Here is a 21,927-nt window from a genome sequence, read left to right on the forward strand (position 1 = left end):
AGTATTGGTGTTTGTTATTTGAGTTATTTTGTCCACAATTGTCAAAGCCCTGAGTACGGAAAGGCTAGCAATAGGATAAAAAGAAGAGAAAGAGAGAGAGTGAGAGAGAGAAAGAAAGAAAGCTGGTTACCATTATATCATAAATGTACAACTTGGCTAGAGGATCAGTAGAAGAAATTAGTGTTTTATTTATTTTAACGAGGGTTTTTTTCAAGTACAAGATTATACGAACCATCGGGGTGTTTTAAAATTGTAACATTTCTAAGTGTTAGTAGATTTAAAACGTGAGATAGATAAGAAACGAAATACAAAGTTAAGGAACGAGGGCTAGCGATGGCCAATATTGTTTGCCGGCCTTAAAACTACAAAAAAAATATTATAACATGCATTAATCGTTATGTAATCTATTAATAATTAATCAAATATCCAGTCAGTTTGAAATGATTTTTACGTGCTGGTTAAATTTCTTAGGTTTGTTTAGAATTTTGGCGCAATGGAAGAACCGGAAATTGAAGACGAATCAAAACGGCGGAAAATGAGCGGCATCGGTGCCAACGCCTGTTTGATCCGACGAGGCGAAATGCGCAGTTGTGAAAGGAAATTAATTTCCCTTTTTTCCCGAGTCGGGGAGTCGGTAAAATTACGTCTCCGGCCTTTTATTTAATCGTAAAAAGTGGCGAAAGCCTGCTCTGGAAAAGTGTCGAGGTCGGAAAAAATGGTGTTCGGACGCCTGCGAGGCCCGACCCCCGCTCCGAGCCGCATCACAATTCTCACACTCTCGTCCCTCAGTAACGCCATCTTGACCGTCCAGGGCTGGCAACTTCCATCCCCCTGATAATAATTTTCGACAAAATCTCGTCTTCGTTTTCGGCGCGGCGAATCGGCAGTGGACCCCCTCGGAGCTCGAGATGCTTTTCCTGCGGTCGCCTCGCGTTCGGCCCACGGAGAAAGCCCCGCCCCAGGTCGAGCTATCCTCGGCTCGCTATTAATCGTCGGAGCCCGAAACTCTTCGAAAGTCGTAATTTCGGAAATCGAACCCCTTTCGCATATCCCAGACTCGCGTCCGCCGGGAGGAACGTTTAACCTCCGCGTAGGTAAATTTCTCTCACCGGGCCTCGTCCCCGACTAAATTTCCCCGGAGAAGACCCGCCTTCGACGGCCTTTTTCCATTTGATTCCCCCCGGCGAAGCCCGATCGCGGTGAAATGACGGCCGACGGCGACAGAGGGACGCCCGTCTGCCTCATCTGCAACGCGAGCATCGGCGTTTCGACGAGAAACAACTGCCCGATATTTCAATACAACGTAACCTCCTCGGAACAGCCTGTCGCAAACATCCTCAGCGTTATCTTAGGCCAGGAAGTCAGGAAAGAGCTGATACACAGCGAAATCATTTGCAAGAAATGCTACAAACTCTGCAATGAGGTGGACGAGCTCCAGGAGAGGCTCACAGAAATCAAAATGGAACTCAACAATTATTACCAGAGGACCCTCAGGTAATCATCTTTTCTCTTACTCTCATCGTTACTCGACTGATAATGAGCTTTTCTGCCTCCTGCCTCTTTGCCTTCAAGAAATACCAAATTTGGCCGAATTTGATTCATATCAATTATCACTTTCACTCTCGTGTACATCAGGAAATATGTTTGTGTTGCTGTTTATTATATCTTAATATAAACACTAGTAGACGTCAAATTTGAATCTTGAAGTTTATTATTCAGAAATCGTGAGATGCGGTCTGGTGTGATGTAGGTTTCAGAAAATCATTTTCTTTATCGTGCCAACGTTTCGATCTTTATTGAGATCATCTTCAGGGCCTGGGATTTACAAACATTGTTTACATTTAACAAATACACGTAGGATGTGGAAAAAAAATGGCACAATTACACAGAAGACAAACACTTTGAGTGAGTAGAAATTCTTTGATTGAATATAACAAATATATTTTGCATTGTATAAATTCACTTTTTCCACATCCTACGGGTATTTGTTAAATGTAAACAATGTTTGTAAATCCCAGGCCCTGAAGATGATCTCAATAAAGATCGAAACGTTGGCACCATAAAGAAAATGTTTTTCTGAAACCTGCATCACACCAGACTGCATCTCACGATTTCTGAATAATTATCAATTAACGGTCACTAATCACCACACATTTCTACACTTGAAGTTTATGTTGTGATGAACATATAATTTAAATATTTTGGATAATTCTGTTCTGCTTATCCTCACTGTTTTCATCTGTGAGACGCATTTTTGCTTTTTCCTATATTCAGTCGTGGGCTGATAGTATTTCACAGATCATCAGAAACGACAAACTATTAAGAAAAAATATGAAAATGTCAAACATTTTGTTGGTAATATAAGAAATTAGAAAATACACTCGCTTTTGAATATTGCTATAACTAAAATACGTCAGACAGACTGGAATGATTATATAAGTTCAAACCCAAAGAAAGGATTGGAAAGAAAAAATGTTGTATAAAACAGTGACATTTTATTTGAAATCTTTGATGAACGAACATGTAATTTCATCATTTTTCTATCTTTCTGTTCTGCCTATCCTTGTGTTTCTACTTTATCCATCCACAGTCGTGAAATTTTAGTATGTTATGGACGTGAGATACACCTATTAATGGAAATGCCTCATATGCAAAAAAATTAATTAATAAATAAAAAGATTGAAAAAAAAATTTCATGGGCACTAAAAGCAATTAGAAAACTAGTACACAAGCCCATCTCTAAAGATGCTAAAATTGATATGAATCGTACAGACCGGATTAGGAAAAAAAGGTTTGTAACATGCCACAGATAATCAGAAATGCCGGAACTACAAAGAAAAAATTTAAGTGTGTAAAATATATTTTCTAGGCAGACAAACCCATCTCTGAAGGTGGCTAGAAATTTGTCTGACATACCAGAATGATTACAAAAGACAAGATTAAAAAAAAAATGAAGAAATGGTAGTGTAGCTTCAGCTGAGTTTGCATGTTCTGTTCTCTAATTAATGTTAATGTAATTAACGGTTTACATTAACAGAGATGCACACACAGCATTAATTTTAGAATAGAACATGCAAACTCAGCCATTAGATATGCCGTCATAAACTATTAAACTTTATTTTTACATCTCCTTTTCCTTCATTATTTACCATAATAATTAACTTTCTTTTCAATATTAGTAACTGATCAATTGAATAAATGCCAAATCACCAATCCAATCCAGAAAATCCCCATTCTCAACCTCTTTTGAGTAAAATAAAACCGCCTATGATCAGTGAAAATTTCCCAGATTTACCGTGTTCCCCATCCTGTCACAATCATATAAAAACAGCAGAATTCATGTTTCACAACAATTTCACATATCACACTTTATGTGAGAATGAAATACTTGGTTCAACATATGTTTTGTAATTAATCCAGGCCCTGAAGATGACCTGAATAAAGGTTGTAACATCAGCCAAAAAATGAAAAAGGTGTTAATGTAAAATACTTTCTGGTTCCTGACCGCCTCAACGAGTCTATGATGAACTTGTAATTTCATCATTTTTCTATCCTTCTTTTCTGCCTATCCTTGTATTTTTATTTTTGCTATCTTAAGTCGTGAACTTGTAGTATGTCACAGATGTAAAAAAAAAACATTTGAATAATCAGAAACAACCAAACTACAAAGAAAAAAATCGTTAAATAAAAAATATTTCTTGGGCAGTAAAAGAAATTAGAAAACTAACACAAACCCACCTCTGAACTTTAATAACTTAAACCAATGTATAAATTGGAAAGGTAAGTTGACATGTCAAGCATTATTCAAGTACATTATTTAGGTTTTTTTTAATAATCCTGAAATTACAATATTTAATTTTTTATCTCTTTTGTACAATTTAATTATAAACACTTGGCAAAATGTGGTTGACATCCCTGACCAAGATGACAAGAAGCAAAAAATGTGTCTTAACATAACAAAACAGTGAGGTTCAGTAGATCAATATGATTGGATAAAAACTAAAAGTTCATCACCCTGCAGACCTAGACAAAATATCTCAATATTTCAAATGTTCTCAACAATCGCCTATCATTCTGGTCTGCCCAGTCTCCCTGAAAAAATAATTATTCAATCACTGTGCTAGTGACATCTACACTTGTATGACTTGGTCAGAAGATTTAATTTTTTATTATTTATTTTTAACTTGCAAATCAAGTGTTATAGTTTTAAAAAAACCTGACTTTGTTTTTGATTCAAGGAAAGTTGGTGGTGCACAGGAAGACGATGTGGAAACGCCATCGAGAGTTATTTACCTTACCAGTAATAAAGACAAACCATCCCCGTCCACCAAGAAAGCACCGGGGCGTCCAAGAAAAAATGTGCAAAGTGCAGAAAATGGAACTGCCTCTGAAGTAGTTGTAAGGCGTAATACCAGTACACCCTTTAAATCAATTGTTATATAATCTGAAATTTCAGGAAGCTGTTTTGGACGATGTTGAAGAGGAAGATATGGCTGAAGATGATATCCTGGGAGTTGGAGTGGATGATGATCCCACAGCTGACTACGTGCCGAAAATGAATAAAAAAAGCGATGGGATCAAGAGATCACAGGAAGGACTCGTAGAGGGAAATTCCAGTGGGGTGGATATGAAATTAGAAGAATCGGATGAGGACAATCAAGGCGATGATGACGACGATGCCGAAGAGAAACCATTGGCACCTCGAAGGAAGCCGATACCGAAGCCTAAAGTTACCGACACTGACTTTAGCAACATTATTCCTCAAATGATTATAAGCAGAGACGGGAAAATTTACACTTGTTTGCTGTGTTCAGCCGATGAGAAAGTACAAGGCGAGGCTAAGTCTATTGTAGCCCATATGAAAACGACACACAACATAAGGCTTTACATCTGTGATATGTGCGGAATGGAGTTCCTCAAAAGGGCGGATATGTCACAGCACATTGACGAACATGTAGGGAATGATGAAGGTGAGTATGAGTGCGATGTATGCCAAAGGGTATTCACAAACATCCGCCTCTACAGAGTGCACAAAAGAATGCACTTCCCACAGCAAAAAAATCACGTCTGTGAAGCATGCGGCAAAGCATTTTTGTAAGTATAAAATTTATATGTGGTATAACTTGTTAATATGTATTACCATCATGCTACTTTTACTAGTCTTATTTATTACAAATTTAACTTCTCTAAAAGTAAAATTGTACTTTAATTTAAACAATAACATACTACAGAGTTTTGCCTGTAATGATCATAAAAAAAAAAAATTAAACGAGTAAAATTTTACAAAAAAATTATATTGTTTATGTTTTAGATCTAGAAACATGCTTGATGAGCATATGAATACGCACACAGGGGCAAGACCTTATAAGTGTTCTGAGTGCGGGAAGGATTTTGCATCTAAATATTCTCATAAAGCTCATGAAAAAACACATGTCGAACGGCCGAGACCTTTCAAATGCTCTCATTGCAGCAAAACATTCGCCACCGAATCCAGCCATGCCCAGCATGAAAGGACCCACACCGCTCCTAGAAATTTCCCCTGTCAGATCTGCGGTAATTATTTTATAAAAGAATTGTACTGATTTATTGATTTTTTTTAAACCTGAGGCATGGTGGGCTTGCTACCGAACTTGGTGTATTCTGCTTTCCCATCCCCACACCACTATCATAACATACACTGATGACACTATATCCCTGATCCCATCATAGCTCATCAAATCCTCTAGACACAAAGTGGTTCAAAAAATGGCCAATCAAACTAAACAACAAAGTCACAAAATACATCCTTCATCCTCTGTCACATCATTCTACCTCCAATTTAATATATCCTCACCCCTTCCCACTGAAACACAGCCTAGGGCTGTATCTAGACAAATGACTCACTCCATACATGAAACTCTCCCATTGCAACAAAACACTCGTATATAATTTAATACTGAAACCAGTGTGGACATAAGGCATAAAACTGGGGTTCAGCCAAACCTTCAAATCTCCACAGAATCCACCTTACAGTCACAAGCCCTTAGATCCATTGTCAACACCCAGTTCTATGCTTTCAACTACCTATCCATATTAACCTAAATGTCCCCTTTTTAAATGAAGCTGCAAACTCCAGCTGCAAAAAATTACACACTAACCTCAATCCCACTCTAAATCCCATGTACAACAACTTTCCTCCCGATCTTTTCCCAACAATCCTCAACGTCTAAAAAGGCAATAATCTTGTGACCTGTTCTTAGAGAGTGCGAGTGATTAGACACTTTCAATATGGCAGCACCTTGTAGCCAAGGCACTGTCCCCCACTACCTGCTCGAAAAAGAACGCTCAGGAGCGTCCCATGGCCAGTTGACACTATTTCATTGTTCAATCCGCTTACCTTTTTACCTGTTTCTAGTTCTACTTTTCTTTGTCCTTATTGGTATTTTCCTCGTTTTATCTGAAAATAGGGTTGTTCCTAGTCAGGTAAATGTATCCTGAGTCAAAGTTTGTAACAGAATTTGATTTAGACGAGATAAAATATAAGACTAGATTTCTGTAAAAATACAATCTAAAAAAATTAAATGCACAATGAAATACGTTTATAAATTAAGGGTAATGCAATTCATACAATTGTTAATTATTGTGATATTTTTTAAAACACTAAACATAAAGAGGGTTGGTTAGGGCAAAATCTATTCTAGAATTACATTAATTTCCTCTTCTGTCATGAATTTTTTAAGTCTTTTTCCTTTTTGGAGGCCAGAAGCCCGGGGGTTGGCAACTATGACTGTTTCTCAGACATCCTTATTTAGCAACAAAATATAAAGTATTTATAATACTAATAATACAATGATAAAGTCCCAAAAATTCGGTGTTCCTGGGAAACATTAGTTTCTTTCTGAAATCCAAAAAAATTTGAATGAATAATATGAACATGCAATCAATAATTTAACTGTAAGTAATAAATTGTGATGAACCAGTTTGAAGAAATAAATTCATGATAACATCAATAATACCATACGTTTAATACAGATTTTGCTGAATTTTGAGACAAAAAGGAAAGTTTTTTTTTAAACCTGGAGTTGGAACAAGTTGGGTGAAGTGCAGTATAGGTTCGCTTTGTTCAAAATGGGGCCGGATAAATACAGGTAGAACTTTTCCACACAAAGCTTACCCCCACAAATTGACAAAAAAAAAAATAAAATACAAATAAAGGGACTAGGATACATGAGAACACGACCGCCACTGAACCCCAATAGTTCCTAATTTTTTCAATGCACCTGAGTATCCTCGGTACTGCAAGTGATAAGTGCTATCACTGGGTAGTTTTTTTATTTTGGTGTATCTCCTTACCTATGTAATTATTGCACTTTGCACGGACTGTTGTCCATGCCTTAAAGTATTTTGTAACATATTTTGAGTTTGTTGTATTCCATGTAAATAAATACTATTATTCATTCATTCATTCACTCATTCATTATTGCACTTTGCACAGATTATTGCTTGATTTCTCTCGAAAAAATGTTTTAACTTACTCATGTCCTTTTGCTTTTAGGGAAATCTTTCAGTTCCGGTCGTAATTTAGAAGTCCACTGTGTAATCCATACAGGATTTAAGCCGTTTGTCTGTAGGATGTGTGGAAAAGCATTTGCAAGAAAAGCTGAAATCAGGGATCACGAAAGGACGCACACCGGAGAAAAGCCTTATCAGTGCGAGTTCTGCGGTGCAACTTTTGGGTATTGATTCTATTTTCACTATCTAATTATACATAAAATATTGAAATTAATTGTCAAAATGAAATTTTAAGACAAAGAAGCAATTTACAATCTCACAAAAGAGCCACTCATTATGATGATAAACGCTATCAGTGTATTGAATGTGGTAAAGCGTTTAAAAGGCGACGCCTGCTGGATTACCACATCAAGGCGGCTCATACGGGTGAAAGGCCTTACAAGTGCCAGCTGTGTAGCGCAACTTTTATTTATCCTGAACATTTTAAAAAACATAGACGAATTCACACTGGTGAAAAGCCGTATCTCTGCGAGGTAAATTCACATTTGTTACTCGTGTTTAGGGTGACATGTTTTAACGAGATTTATATTTAAAGGTTTGCGGAAAAGCTTTCAACAGCCGTGACAATAGAAATGCCCATAGGTTCGTCCATAGCGATAAAAAACCCTATGAATGTTTGGTATGTGGTGTCGGTTTCATGAGGAAACCGCAACTCTACAATCACATGCAATCTCAGGTAATATTTATTTAATATTCTCATTAAGTTTTAATTTTCAATTTTTTACTTAATAAATTTAAATAAATTATGCATTTAAAGGGCCATATTAATGACACAATAGTGGTGAATCAGCCAAGACTTACGACAGACGATGAACTCATAGCGCAACAAGAGCAAGAATCTCGAATGGAAATGATAATAACTGAAAATCAAGAGACTGGGCTTGAAGAAGGGGTTAGTAATATTACACATCAATAATGTTTTAATGTTTAATAATCTAAATGTTTTCACCATTTTTAAAGGATAATCCAAATGATACCAAAATGTATATTAGAGAATTAAAAGAACACGTCATTATACAAGGAAAGGGGCAAGAAATTGGAGAAGACGGCCAGTACACAGAGGAAGTTGGCCATCTAATTATCGATGGACAGGTATTATCGGTCATTTTAAAAATAATTTCATCCATTTAATTCATGATGTTTGTAGGTACAATTCGCCGATGGCGAAGCCCTTGAGATCGAGTCGACCGCTATTGCTGAGGGCCTTGACGGCCAACATGCACTCGTCATTCCTGCTTCGAGGCACACAGGTGAGTTTTCGGTCGAGGCCGCAGAGGGCGGCACGACTGTACAGACACCAGACGGGCTCCATTTAGTCATCAGCCTACCTGATTCTGATACAAACCAGCCCAATACATGGTTCAACATAGTCCAACAACAATAATTGCGCCATCGTTGTACAAATTGTATATAAATCACACTTAATGTTCTATTGTCCTAATGTATATAGAACTTTTAAATTATTATTTTTATTTCTTTTTTTCATGGGAATATGTATTAAAAACAAAAACATTAGCCTTTCTTAACCCTAATAAAGCTGATACAACAGCAGTTTGTACTGTTTTAGTTCAAGCTGTGATAAGATTCTTCTTAAGAAAGGATATTATATTTTTTATATAATTAATGAGTGTAATTTTTTGTTTATTTTAAATTTTGATGTTTTTTCCTATTTTACCATCCCACAAACAAACCTCTTTTAAAAAAGTGTGTTACATTCCCAATGAGTTATATGTTATAAATATTGTATTTTATTGTTTTTCTGATTTAAAATGGTACATATTGTAATATATTAAAAATACTTGTATTTTGCTAGGAATAACAATTCTATCTGAAATTTTAATCATGAATGTTACTACATGAATAAAACAAATGATATAATAAAATCAAAACTTAGCGATCTTTTTAATTTTAACTTCCTGTACCATATTTTTCTTTTTTCAGGTGGAAAGAGACAAATCATACAAGTTTAAATATGTAAAATTGGTGAGAGAGAACAGCTTGCACTTTAGAAACAGAAAATGAAATGCATTTAGCTTTCATAATTTTAATGACTTTCATGTAAAAATTGACTAGGAAGCATTTTACTTATTGTGCATTAAATTTAATTTTAATTATGTGTCTACATTCTTTCAAACAAAAAATAAAAGTTTTTCCATAATATTAATATAATCATTTATATAAAAAGATTTGTAAGACATACATTTGTAAGAAAGTTCAAAGCAGTGCTTACAATGGTAATAATTTATTTTAACAGCACACTACTATAAACGTGAATCTAATTGATTTATTCTTTAAAGTTAATTAACAAGATAAATCTGCATAAGTTATTCAATTATGGCACTTATTCAACAAACAGAAGGGGGCGCACAGCAGTCAAAGTTTTAACACAGTAAAATTTTTAAAGTAAGATCCAGGTTCGAATCCAACTGACCCTGAGTGTAACATACTTTTAAAAAAACATAGTAAAATGTATCTGATGGATAAAAATCCGCCAAATTTCCTTTTGCTTATAACATACAGCATGAACTATGAACATTTAGTCCGTCTGCCGCCCAACAAGACTTCAACATAAATTTCACAATATCTAAAATGGAGTAAATAGGTTTGGAGTGTAACAAAAATAAATAAAATAAACTTTTAAGGATAAATATTGTTTTTATTTTAATCACAAACAAGGACACTACATTGTTTTCTTTTCTTAAATATTCATTTTTTCCCCATAGAACATTGTTTTCAGTGTTTTGTTTTTACAATAACATAAACATATAAAAATAGAACACACCTCTATGTTTCACTATATATTATGCTCAGAATTAAAGCCATGAGAGTGTATTAATTTGGAGTGAATCTCCTTCTTCGATAAATTACAAACCTGGTGCAATATTAGGCTATTACCCAGAGAATGGAAGCTGATTAATAATGCTATTGGTGTTGTAAATTGCAGTGGCTTGGGTCGAAAGGGGAAAAATCTACAGATCTACTGAATAGCATAGTTATCAACCCACCGCATTTTGGACTATCACATTTCTCTCTCTCAGTTTTAATCAAATTGGCAAAACAACAAAATTTCGGTGTGGCATCGACACACTCGAAACATTAATATGGGAAGAAAACACTAGTATAAATAGAACAGAATGTAATTGGAGTAATCATAAATATTGACTAGACAGTGGAAATATAAAGCATCTCACATCAGATTGTTTTGGAAAATAAACCAAAATCTTAAAACTTCCTACCACTCTTTGGAGAATTTGACTATGTCTCTAACATAACTACTGTTCTTTATTATAAACTAACATAGTAAGCAATTTATAAAATAGAGGAACATGAATAATAATTATATTATGATTAAAATACATTATAAAATTATATGTCTACTATTTCTCTGAAATTAATAAACAACTGCTATAACTGATTAGAAAATATGGACTAGTGTCAAGTTAAGGCAATGCTATGAAATGCTAATACTCATTATCTCTTGTCTCCTTATAAATACTTATATATAAACTAATTTTACAATATAATTTTTTTCTTTCATAAATAAATAAAATAAATGAACTTATAATTTATAAAATAGCAAATCGTTAATAGCATATCTTCTTTGTATTAAAAAATTAGCATTTTACAGTGACTAGGAAAATAGGTTCCCTTTAAATAAAAGTGAATAAAAGGCAGTATGCTATGAAATACAAGTTTCTATAAAAATATAAAAGAAACTTTCCTCTTTTAAATTGACTGTATTACCTTCTGGTTTATAACAAAATATAGTGGTGTATTTTAAGTACGAAATTATATTGACCTTAGACTAGTTGGACTGAGAAAACTAAACTTTCATTGTTAAAAATCTATTTGGTATCAATCGGTAACATATAAATGACTTATATATATCGTAGTATACAATGAATATATTGACCTGTCAGATCACGCATTGTTTTTCCATCTTCGATTCATCAATAAAAATCGTTTTAAGCCTTAAAAATTGTCAAACAATATTGTTGTTAGACTGAGGGGCACGAATTGGAAAGGAAGCCCCAAAAAATGGAAATTTACATTTATACAAAGCGATTATTGGAGGCAAACAAAATTAATTTGTTTCATCCTTGAATTTAAAAAAATGCATTTTTCAAGATGAGATTTTAATTTTGTTCAAATTAAAAACATAACAAATAATAAAATCTTTATATCTAACAAAATAAATAACTTATAAAATAAAAATCACTATCCAGCTGACTAAAAATTGTTAATATATTTATATTGCATTTCCCTATTATTGTTTTTGTGATGTCTTAAAACCAACATTTTTAACGATAAGAAATTTTGCAAGAGGAATCCCGAAGTGATTCAATTAATCACAAATATACTCTTTAAGCATCTTTTTTTTTTTTTTTTGGGGGGGGGGGTAATTCTATTATTATGAAAATTTGCTAATAAATGCAATCCAAATAAATAAATAAATATCTCCCAGATATTCTATAGTTCGGAAGTGTGTGACTTACACGAGAAAAAAAGTATTTATCACTTATGATAAAAAACTTCATCTTGAAAAACAAATCGGAATAAAAATATATCCGTACTGCTTAAGGGCCTTAAGAGTACTTGATTTATTTTATGTACTTACCAAGAGGTGAACATCTAGGACAATTTTTCAGGCTTGAATGAAAAATACAATTTATCAATGTGACTTTGTAGATTGGAGCATAGATTGTCCTGGGTGTGAACTGGACATGTGCAACCTTAGGGCGTACATTCGTCCGAAGACCCTTCGGCAAAAAGGGCACGTCGTCCTCCCTTCGTGCATTTTCTTATGGTGATCCAATGATCGCGGATGCTTGAAGACCTTTCCACACTCATCACAGCCAAATCTCTTCAACGAGGGGTGCAATCTTCGCCATAAACCGTTTGCCAATACTGTGAAAAGAATTTTTTCTAAATAGTAAAAAAACACTTTAGATCTTTCATAATTGACACACAAGCATTTTAAAATTGTTAATTTTGGAAAGGGGATCAATGCGTTTTTTCTTCCCCAAAATGAATTTTATAAATAACATGTGGTGATTAGTGACCGTTAATCGATAATTATTCAGAAATCGTGAGATGCGGTCTGGTGTGATGTAGGTTTCAGAAAAACATTTTCTTTATCACTCTCAACATGACACGCAAGAATGGAAGAAATTTTTATAATAAAATTTCTCTATTTGCTAGTCGTTTTGATGCTAACAAGTTACAGATTATACTTATGGCAACAACGATTAAAAATATAGTTGTTTAAGTATGTGTGGTGATTGGCACTCTCGGCACGACACGCAAGAATGGCACAATTGCACAGAAGACAAACACTTTGAGCCCTGAAGATGATCTCAATAAAGATCGAAACGGCACGATAAAGAAAACGTTTTTCTGAAACCTACATCACACCAGTCCGTATCTCACGATTTCTGAATAATTTATAAATAACTGGGAATTTGGACCAAAAAATTTGGTAACAACATATCAAAAATAATAAATTTAATCAAAAATTGTTTAAAAAAAGTTTGAAAATTTCCAACTTTCAATTATGTTTTACCTTGTAAAGAATCCTGTAAGTTGCTATCATTTGACGTTCCAGCTGTACTACCTATTAAAAAAAATTAAATTTAAGTTAGATAATTGTCTTGAATTTGTATTAAAATTAAAACTACAAAAGAACTTGAAGAAATTTGGAATCTTTACTCAATAACGAATGCATTAAATATTTTGTCAATGTTCCTTTCATGAAGTACAATATTAGTCAGTACCTAAATCGTTAATACTGTCATCCCAAGGCACATCCAAGTTTTCTGTTTTGAGTATTTCTGGAGAAGGTGACCCTTGGGTTTGATTATCATAATAGTCCTGATCACCAAAATCTGGTTCAGCCTTGATTTGAGGAGGTGGGCTATCATCAGAAGAGATAATTTTTCGCTTCTTTGAGGCAGGGGAATCCGGTTTGGTAGTTTTAGGCATGGAAGACTGTTTGCTCGTTTGTTTTGGTTCATTGTTTGAAACATCATCTTTGACGATAGTTTCCTGGTTCAAAACATTGGTATTAACGAACATAAAATTAATTTTGAAATAATACAAATAGAAATAATTCATATTTACTGGTATACATGGTCCGCTGCCTGTCAGTCCTTTTACTTCTAGTAATTCTGCCGTGCTCAAAAATGAAGAAAGACCGTCTTGTTCAACGTTCACCTCGCCCTTGTACATGAACGACACGAGTGCTTCCAAGTCGTCATATTTGACATTTCTGAATATAACGACTGGATGTTGACAAGGGTTTTCCTATAAGAACAATTGCGATTTTTCAGCTCGAATTAATTTTCTCAGTTCGTCAACGTTACCTTGAAAATATCTCTAAAATAAGTGCTGCATGCAGACAGTAACATTTTATGGGCGCGAATCTTCTTCCCTTCACAGCACAACGTCACATCGACCAGATTTTCTTCATCTCTCAGCGAATTAAAAACATGCGTAATATGTTGTAAGTAGTTGTTCCATCTCAGAGAAAATTGTTGATTACAACCCATTACAAATCTGTAAACGAATTATTATATTGTAAATAGTTTTTGCCATTTATTATAGTAGTACTAAGATTAACAAACATACAGGTGTACATGAAAAGTTTAAATATTGAAATCCTTATTTTTTATAGAGATTTATAGTCATTTTTAGAACTTTTTATTTATTTTATTTTGTACAGGTTACCTTTGGGAATAAGACAACCGTATTATTCTTTATTTGCACATTGGTTTAAGCTTTGACACAGCAATCCATCACTGGAAGGACCTGGGCTCAAATCTCAGCGGCCCAGAATACTTCCAAATGGGCTTTTTCAATGGAAAAAAAACGTAACCAGGGGGTTAGTAATTAAACAATTAATTTCAAGGGCACCTCTCTTCTGTCCCATTTTCTTTTCAGAAACATATGTACAAAAATAATACAAAACTGATGAGGGTTAATTGGATGCCCCTGTAATTGATTTATCTATAAATTAAAACTACGAATCCGTTGTCTTATTCCTGAAGTAGCCCAACAAAATATAAAACTACAGCACACGAGCTGACAAGAAGACTAACGTAACATTAAGCCTAATTGTTCTACTAGCAAAATGATTGATATTATTTGAAACAATCAGAATATTGTGACAAGATTTATTGATTTGTTTATCTGGCATTCCTTGTTTACTTTGCATAAATGTTTAATATATATCTTTATCTATCTATCGACCTTTAACAAATATTTTAAAAAATTAATTAGATAAGAATTAATAGTGAATAAGTGACCAGTGATTAAAATTGACAAAAAAAATTGCTCATGGATTAGATAAAAATGAAAAAATACAGACAAGATCAACAAGCTAAAGAAAAAAAGAATTGCCGCATTCTATACATTAATTGTATAATTAATTAAGGTTTTTAGTTGAGATGAAAAAAAGGTAATGGCACGAGAGGGATTCGAACCCACGACCTTCGGCTAGATACACTGCTGCACTACCACCTGAGCTGTCGTCACCTCGACTCACTCGGACATCAACTCCCCATCTCAAACCCACCTTATGAGATGGGGAGTTGATGTCCGAGTGGGTCGAGGTCACGATAGCTCAGGTGGTAGTGCAGCGGCGCATCTAGCCGAAGGTCGTGGGTTCGAATCCCTCTCGTGCCATTAACTTTTTTTCATCTCAACTAAAAACCTTAATTAATTGTCATGTATTAATTGGTCAAGCGGACCACGAAAGTAGTGAATTAATGATTAATTGTATAGTCTAGACTTTTTTAAAATAATAAAGTCAAAATGAAAAATGTTGATTTCAAGAATATTTAAGGTTCCACGTGCGAGAAATATTCAAGGAAAAATCATCAATTATTTCCACATAAAGTGACACAGGGACATGAAGTATAAGTATAGCAACAAAAAGGTTGAAGGTAGTGACCCGACAGTAGTTGTAAAAGCACCTGTTTATTGATTTTGTAACAATGGATGAACCCACACTTTTCTTCCTGGGTTTCCTCCTTTTTTTTATTTCTCTTAATACAGAAGAAGAAGCACAAGAAGTGCTCCTGCTTCCTTACAGACACATTTGAGCTTTTCACCATCTTCAGTGGTTGATCAGGGTTAAACAGGGAGAGGCAAGACTCAAACTTTATTCGCCATAAATTTTACATGTTTAAATAAAAGGGCAATGTCAATATAAGTAATGTAGAGGCCTATACCTTCAACATCAAGATTAAAATATTCTTAGTATTGTTGAAATCCATGGTATCTTATGGAAAATAATTTTTCCTTTTACGAATACATATGGAGTAAAAACACCATGACATGAGTGCAGCGATACTGGTGTTTGTCAAAATTCATTGTTTAATTTTCCTTGCAAATAATACTCTATCTCAATACTACTTTTTTCAATTATTTTCAATATATAAATGTATGTGATAAAAACTAAATTAAAATATGGTTGGATGAATTGAAATTTTGTGCTTGGTGAGATTTTAATAATTATTTTTTTATTTACGTAACACTTCCTGTTACAGGCTTAATTTGACTGTGATTTGTTAGTGAAAAATACAACTGAAATAAAATAGCTGCAACAGAATACTTGGTTTTTTTACCCCATATAAAATATTGTTTTACATCATAGGTTTTGCACTAGCCATTTATAAGTAACTTTATTAAATCTTTTCACAAGGCTGTAATAGTTTCAGGTAAGTAATTGAACAGTCTAATGCCTGATTTTATGATGTGTATATCTCTAAAAGTTACTTAGTTTTTAACTTTTTTAAAATACAAATTTTAGATTAAAATAAATGTACAAAGATATCACATATGTTAGATTCAATAAACGAACTTTTAATGTCCAATTTTTTATTTTCCCAGTATTATTATTATTATTAACTTTTTTTTGCACCAATAAGATTTGATATTGACTAATACTTTCCTACAAGAGCAGTCCATAAGACATTATGCTAGGAAAAGAGAGAAATAACCAGTTTTTAGGACATCCAGCGATACTGTATCTTTTATTTTTAACATTAGAAAACATAATGAGGAAATTATATTAATCCACATATGTATTTAATAGTAATAATTGACCATATTAATTATGTTAATTAATGAGTTGTCTGGAAAATAATGTAGGTTTATTGTTATAAAATAAGAACAATTATATAAATTATTTCAAACATATTTTATTAATTAAAATACCCTTCATCACTCTCAATACACTTCTTCCAACATCATGACAACTTCTCTATACCCTCTGTACAGAATTTGGAGTCTTTATTGTTAACAAATTCTTTAAACACATTTTTTAATGACTTTGGATCAATAAATTAGTTATGATGGAAAATGTTGTCCAGGTATCTGAAAAATTAGTTGTTGTCATGTTACAAAATCGGCCCTTTCTGACCAAAGTTGGCTTCAATAATGCCAATTTCTAGTGTATTGCTACATTTCGAGAGCAATACAATTTGGCATTGACTGCTTGCCAGGATTTAACAATAATCAATCTGTAGTAAAACAGCCCAAATGAAGCTCACCAAAGAGTCACCATCATCTTTGTTTGATGAGCTAGGGGCTTTGGAAAATGTAGAGCTCCTTTGTCGAGTCACTGTCCAAAACTTCTGCTCTTACCGTAGAGAATCCACATTTCATCAGAAGTAACAATTCTATCAAGAAATTGTTTGTTTCTGTTTTGAAAAAGAAATGTTGTGTAAACTTCATAACAATGATTTTTTTGCCTGTCATTTAATGCGTGAGAAACCCAACTTTCGAGATTTTTATCCTTTCCGATTGCCTTAAGGTGGTCAGCGACGGTCAATTTGCAAACTGAAAAATTCTCTGCAAATTCTCAAAGCTAGCAGAACATAATCTAGGCAAGAAATCCTTCCACGACATTCTTTGTCTTCAAGACTAAAGTCTCCCTCTCGAAGTTTTTTAAACCATCTCTGAACGGTATTCTCACTCACAGTGCCAGACTTCATTAATGTTTCTGGCCGCATGGGCATTGTTCCAAACGAGTTTAAATTCGTAAAATGAAATGACGCAAAAATCACGCGTTGATATTATTATCTTAGTAAAGATTGAATTATTCCCAAGTAACAAAATGCTATTTAGGTAAACAAACATTTTTGTTTAGAAGGGAATTAAAAAATGTTGACATTCGTACAAAAGTTGATCCATCAAATATATACAGTTTATTATATAGAGGGGTAATTGGAAGAAAACATGAAAACATTGCATTATATTCCAGACAACCCAAAACTTAGAGGGATATTAACAAAAAGATGAATCAATATTCCTGTTTACCTGGCAGGCAAACGATTCATTAAAAGATAGTTTTTTTATTTCCTAGCAGATACTACATAGTTTAAATAAATACTTGAATATTACTCTCACTTGCATATGTACTATCAGCACATAAATAATTGTATGGCCTAGATTTTTTCCAATAGATGAGTTGATATAAAAAAGTTGAATTAATTTCATGCAAGTTTTAATCAATTGACAACAGGCCATCCTTATAAGCTAGGTTTATATTTCACATTTGAATATATTTATTGTAGGAGAATAGCAAGTACAGTCTTTTAATATGCTTTATCAGGCAGACAAATAGTTTGATACTGGATGATTGATTTTTTTGTGTTTTTATATTGGAGATTATTTATTTATTTTTTTAAATTAAGCACAGAAAGAAGAAAATTAGTTTGTTAGGAAATAACAGTAATTCGCTTAAGTTAACAACTGCAAAACGTCGTTTCAACACAGCTTCTAATGTCATTTACATCTGTCCCAGGAGTCTACCTGTCATTATTGATCATTTTTTTTGTCCAAGTTATTATTATGATAAGGTAAAAAAGAAGAATAACGGTTTTAAGGCCGGCCGGGGCAAGATTCCCATGCGATTTCCTTACCAGTTTCTGTAGACGTCGACAAAAAAGGCTGGCAACAAATTGCGAATGGGTGGAAGCATTAAACAGTCAAAACAATTTTTATTCGATCCGGGAAACAACTTTAACGATAAAATGGCTGCAAAAATTCTATTAAACGAGGAGGCGACAGTGTTGCTCCGGCGATTTTTTAATATATATATTTTTTTTCTCCGTTCTTTTTTATATCTAAACTCCTGAGATTCGTTTTTATTTTTGCATTAAATACACATCATATATTTGCATTTAGAACATTTGTGTTTTGAAATTCGCTTGTTTTCATATTCTACTACAAAAATAGTCAATTCGTTGTTGTGAGGGGGGAGCACAAAACAGTTGAGTTCAAATCGACTGATAATTTTTAATTATCCATTTATCAGCAAAATCCCAGGCTCTTTCTGAAAACAACACCCTAAAATTGTTTAAGTAAAATATATTTAGTGACTTAAGGAATTTCTTAGTTTAAAAAAAATTTTTTTTGCTACATTAGTTGAAAATGATGGTTCACGAATTGGTGTTTTATGAAGTGAAAGCATACCCATTATGTTTGAAGTAATAGATGCATCTACTTTTCTTCTCACAAATACTCTAGATCTACACATCTCATGAAAAAGCAAATTGAGTTGTTACTGCCAATCTTTTGACCTATTTTAAGGCCATCAGCAGAGCAAAATAATCTTAAATATTTCTACAGGTTGACATAATTAAAATTTTCACAGACAATTTCAAATTTTCTTTGAAAATCGACTCAGACCCAACCTTGCCAAGGACTGTACAGTACATATGCATGTATATGTACTGTACAGTACATTTGTTTGTACAGTACATACACAGTATATATGAATTAATAAATGAAAATATGACGTATTCAAACAAAATGGAAATCTTGTTCACAAATAGAAATATTCATATTCATAAATATTTATTACTGTTAGTCTTTGGCATGTTGGTACTGAGTCGGTTTTCAAAGAAAATTTGAAATCGTCAGTGAAAAAAAAAAAAAAAAAAAAAAAAAGCTTGACAGTAACAATTGAATTTGCTTTCTCATCAAGTCCATAATATTCGTGGATACCCATTATTTCCACGATCTTATGTGATATATCTATATTGCTGTGAATTCTGTTTGTTCACACTTATAACCATGGTGGTCATATATTTATCCAAATTATACCTCTGTGGTACAATAGTTCAAATTTTATTATATTATAAATTCTAAACATTTTTGATTGCTTAAAAAAATTAGGCAACAAAGAACATGAGAGAGAAAATATTTGATTCATATGAGATATACATAAATAATTATTTTAAAACCAAAAGTGACTTGGATACGATCGGATGTTTTAATTTACAGTCAATAAAAACAGGAGTAGTAAAGTACAGAAGAAATGAGATGGCCAATGCATAAAGCAAAGACAAAAATAAATAAATACACTGGTAATTGGAAAGCTTACATTACAGTTTTATTTTTTATTTTAAATAATACAAACAAGTTTATATGTACAATTTACCATTTTTTAATAGGTTTGCATTAAAAGGACACTGTAAAATAAATTTAAATAAATGTTTCATTATTATAATAGCAATTTATTTATATTCATTTACAAGCCAATAACAGGGAGTAAAATTAAAATAGTGGAAAAATGAGTTGAAATATAAAAAAAGTACATTTGGACAGATTTTCCTTTATTAATTACACAGTACTTGATTGGTACTTAAAATTTGGTACTCTGATTCGCATACGCATTTAATTTTGGACTTAAATTTGCCAAAAGTTAAGAACAATCATTAAAACTTTTTGTACAATTTTGTATAATGCAACATTTATTAATTAATATAAACACGTAAAAAATTACGTATACAGATATATTTAAGAAATATGTGCATAATATTTAAACTAATAATTTTCAAACTTTTACTTGTGTAAGTAAAAACAAATTTAACTAATGTACACATACTTGAAAAAAGTATGATTATGTTTTCTGTTTCCATAAAAATTCCATTTTAAAATTTAACTATCAGTTGTTTTTATACAAGTTTGTTCAAACAAAAAGGCCATTTCAATTCACAAATTGAAATAAATAATGCACAACTTAAATATTTACCAATCACAGATATTAAATACACCCGCTCTGTATCAACAACTATGAATTTTCCGTTTCTTTATGCCTGAAAGAAAAAAATAAATATTAATAGCAAACAGTTTTAATCCAAAATGAAGATCCATTCAGCTGGAAATATTGGAAAATCACCACAATTGATGAATATTCACATTGCCAATGGAAATCTATTAGTAAATTTACAAAAAATAGTACAATATAAAAAAAGCAACATCTCAAATATTATTATTAGGTTTTTAGGTAGCGTATAGATGATAGTCGTGTACAATCATCTTGGCCTGCCCTATCCTCACTGATTTTGTCTGTAAGATGCATTTCGGCATTTATCCATCTTCAGTATTGAATCTGGGTGATCATCAATCAAATCATTTAGACAGAACACTGAAGATGGCAAAATGGTGAAACGCGCCTGAAAGAGAATATCACCATGGATAAAAGGGCAGACCAAGATGATAAGTAACTAGCAAATTATAAGTTCATCGCCCAGCAGACCACAGTAAGAAATCTCACAAAAATATAATGAGGACATACCTGCACTTAGTACAAGTGTAAAACACTGTCTGTCCTTCATCAGCAGACCGTAGCTGAATCGTGGCGTACGACATTTTGTCGTTGTTGCACTTCGGACACCGCCTCTCAACGATAGGGCCTTCGTCCTCGCCTTGATCGACATTCCTCGCTTTTGTGTAAGTGTTGAAGTGTATCGTGTAACTCGATTCCATAGTTCCAAAAGCTGTAAAACACACCATATTTATACAAGCGCACATAATCAAACATGACAAACGTGTTTACCTTCGTGGTCGAATATCCGTTTACAACTGTAACACTGAACTGATGATACATCTTCTAGCAGTGGAAGAATCGAACCACAATCTGGACAAAACCCTGGCTCTATGCCGCTCATAATTTTTTTTAATACTTTGAAAAAATTTACGAGAGAACAAATAAATTAATATTTGTAACAATGTGATAACCTTACAGAAATTAAAGGCGGCCGCGTTTTGTTACACGTTGCCAAACTTCAAACTCTTGAACTGACAAGTGATAAGATGAAACTGACAGTCAAATAAAAGCTAACATGGTGTTTCTCTAACATCATAAAGACAATAACATGATTAATTAGTATACAATAATCATTATCATTAATTTCTGTTTTAATTAAGTTCCTCATTCTCTATACAGAACATTTAAGATATAAAGAACGAGCTTTCTACCTCTGAGAAGATTTTTTAAATTATATATGTATTTATTTTTCTTAAAATAGTGTTTGGTTGCCGCCATTAAATACAACTGTAAATATTTCACTAAGAATTAAC

At 33.1% G+C, this 21,927-nt stretch overlaps 3 protein-coding genes across 3 annotated transcripts; 1 reads left to right on the forward strand and 2 right to left on the reverse strand.

The window, feature by feature from the left end:
* The first annotated feature begins 637 nt into the window (after window positions 1-637).
* Window positions 638-9,445, forward strand: LOC106668816 (zinc finger protein 37). The gene is made up of 10 exons (XM_014397945.2): window positions 638-1,494; window positions 4,239-4,398; window positions 4,457-5,094; window positions 5,312-5,553; window positions 7,535-7,715; window positions 7,787-8,024; window positions 8,087-8,227; window positions 8,309-8,443; window positions 8,512-8,643; window positions 8,699-9,445. Exons 1-10 carry the CDS (start codon window positions 1,205-1,207, stop codon window positions 8,933-8,935), a joined length of 2,394 nt encoding a protein of 797 aa, XP_014253431.1. The 5' UTR covers window positions 638-1,204; the 3' UTR covers window positions 8,936-9,445.
* A 2,314-nt stretch (window positions 9,446-11,759) lies between these two features.
* On the reverse strand, window positions 11,760-18,617 carry LOC106668861 (protein bric-a-brac 2-like). Its single transcript, XM_014398009.2, has 6 exons — window positions 18,480-18,617; window positions 13,914-14,106; window positions 13,672-13,854; window positions 13,326-13,596; window positions 13,115-13,165; window positions 11,760-12,459 (listed from the first exon to the last, which is right to left on the reverse strand). Exons 2-6 carry the CDS (start codon window positions 14,097-14,099, stop codon window positions 12,224-12,226), a joined length of 927 nt encoding a protein of 308 aa, XP_014253495.1. The 5' UTR covers window positions 14,100-14,106; window positions 18,480-18,617; the 3' UTR covers window positions 11,760-12,223.
* Window positions 18,618-20,474: 1,857 nt separating this feature from the next.
* Window positions 20,475-21,627, reverse strand: LOC106668707 (DNA-directed RNA polymerase I subunit RPA12). The gene is made up of 3 exons (XM_014397683.2): window positions 21,404-21,627; window positions 21,143-21,344; window positions 20,475-20,660 (listed from the first exon to the last, which is right to left on the reverse strand). Exons 1-3 carry the CDS (start codon window positions 21,513-21,515, stop codon window positions 20,636-20,638), a joined length of 339 nt encoding a protein of 112 aa, XP_014253169.1. The 5' UTR covers window positions 21,516-21,627; the 3' UTR covers window positions 20,475-20,635.
* Window positions 21,628-21,927: the final 300 nt, after the last annotated feature.

This window comes from Cimex lectularius, unplaced genomic scaffold (assembly GCF_000648675.2).
Source record: "Cimex lectularius strain Harlan isolate CLEC.00 unplaced genomic scaffold, Clec_2.1 scaffold125, whole genome shotgun sequence".
Lineage (NCBI taxonomy): Eukaryota > Metazoa > Arthropoda > Insecta > Hemiptera > Cimicidae > Cimex > Cimex lectularius.